The sequence below is a fragment of the Sinocyclocheilus anshuiensis genome, unplaced genomic scaffold (assembly GCF_001515605.1).
Source record: "Sinocyclocheilus anshuiensis isolate Anshui unplaced genomic scaffold, SAMN03320099.WGS_v1.1 scaffold1566, whole genome shotgun sequence".
In the NCBI taxonomy this organism is placed as follows: domain Eukaryota; kingdom Metazoa; phylum Chordata; class Actinopteri; order Cypriniformes; family Cyprinidae; genus Sinocyclocheilus; species Sinocyclocheilus anshuiensis.
This window is the reverse complement of record NW_015546165.1, coordinates 1-894: the sequence shown is the minus strand read 5'-3', so window position 1 is coordinate 894 and position 894 is coordinate 1. Positions and strand designations below refer to the sequence as shown.

Here is an 894-nt window from a genome sequence, read left to right as displayed (position 1 = left end):
TGTTTGTGAGTGTGTGTGTGTTTGTGTGTGTTTGTGTGTGTGTGTGTGTGTGTGTGTACCTTATATCCTCCGCTCGTCAGCCCGGCGTTACGTTTGGCCAAAACACACTTCATTCTCAAGAAGAACGAGCGCTCCACTTCATGCTCTGAAATCAGCAAAATCCAACACCGCATTCATCAGTCGGGCTTGTATGCATGATATTAATGCTAATTTGGTCATATTTTTGTCCGACTGACTGACACTGAAAAAAAAGATAATTGGCTTTGAAACAATTTTTACTCAGAAATTGCTAGTAAATTGCACAAATATTCACAAAGAAATGGCGAGAAACAGTGAATTAAAGAGACATTCTGAAACAGAAAGACTAAAATCATTTATGTAAAAGATACTCGAATTATATATTTTTTATATTTCTATATTTTCTATTGTAGTTCAGAAGATGTTTTTTGTTGTTGTTGCCTAAAACAGTCCTAATGATGTTTTTAGTGAATAATAATAACACAAAATTCTTGTACACGATACTTCAAAATAATCTTTCTATGTACTTATGTATATATTTATGTATTTTGTATCATATTTCATAATTAAATTTTTTGTGTGTCTGTGTGCCAAAAACTGTCATAATTAGGTTTTGTTGACTTATTTTTAATGTTTTATTGTTCCAACCTTTCTGACCCTTTTTCAAAATTTTACAACTAGTAAAAATCTTTTTTTTTCAGTCTCCATCAGAAATGCATGAGAATTCCTCTGATAATGCAGTGCATGGACATGTGTTCACTGTTGATTGTGTGTAAAGTCTCACCGTGGATGAAGTGTGAGTGATACGAGGGCTGAGGCGTCAGAACCGCGGTCATCTCGTCGTGATCGGCCGGATGAACGTACTCATAAATACTG

General features: G+C 34.7%; 1 protein-coding gene across 1 annotated transcript in view; it reads right to left on the bottom strand.

Annotated features, from left to right (window-relative positions):
- LOC107701354 (single-minded homolog 1-like) overlaps window positions 1-887 on the bottom strand; it is a gene marked incomplete at its 5' end in the record, with an annotated part of 17472 nt that extends 16585 nt beyond the window's left edge. The window contains 2 exons of the mRNA XM_016503342.1: window positions 60-145; window positions 803-887. Of these exons, the coding sequence (XP_016358828.1) occupies window positions 60-145; window positions 803-887 (171 nt within the window). The remainder of the gene's footprint in view (window positions 1-59; window positions 146-802) is intronic.
- Between the last annotated feature and the right edge of the window lie 7 nt (window positions 888-894).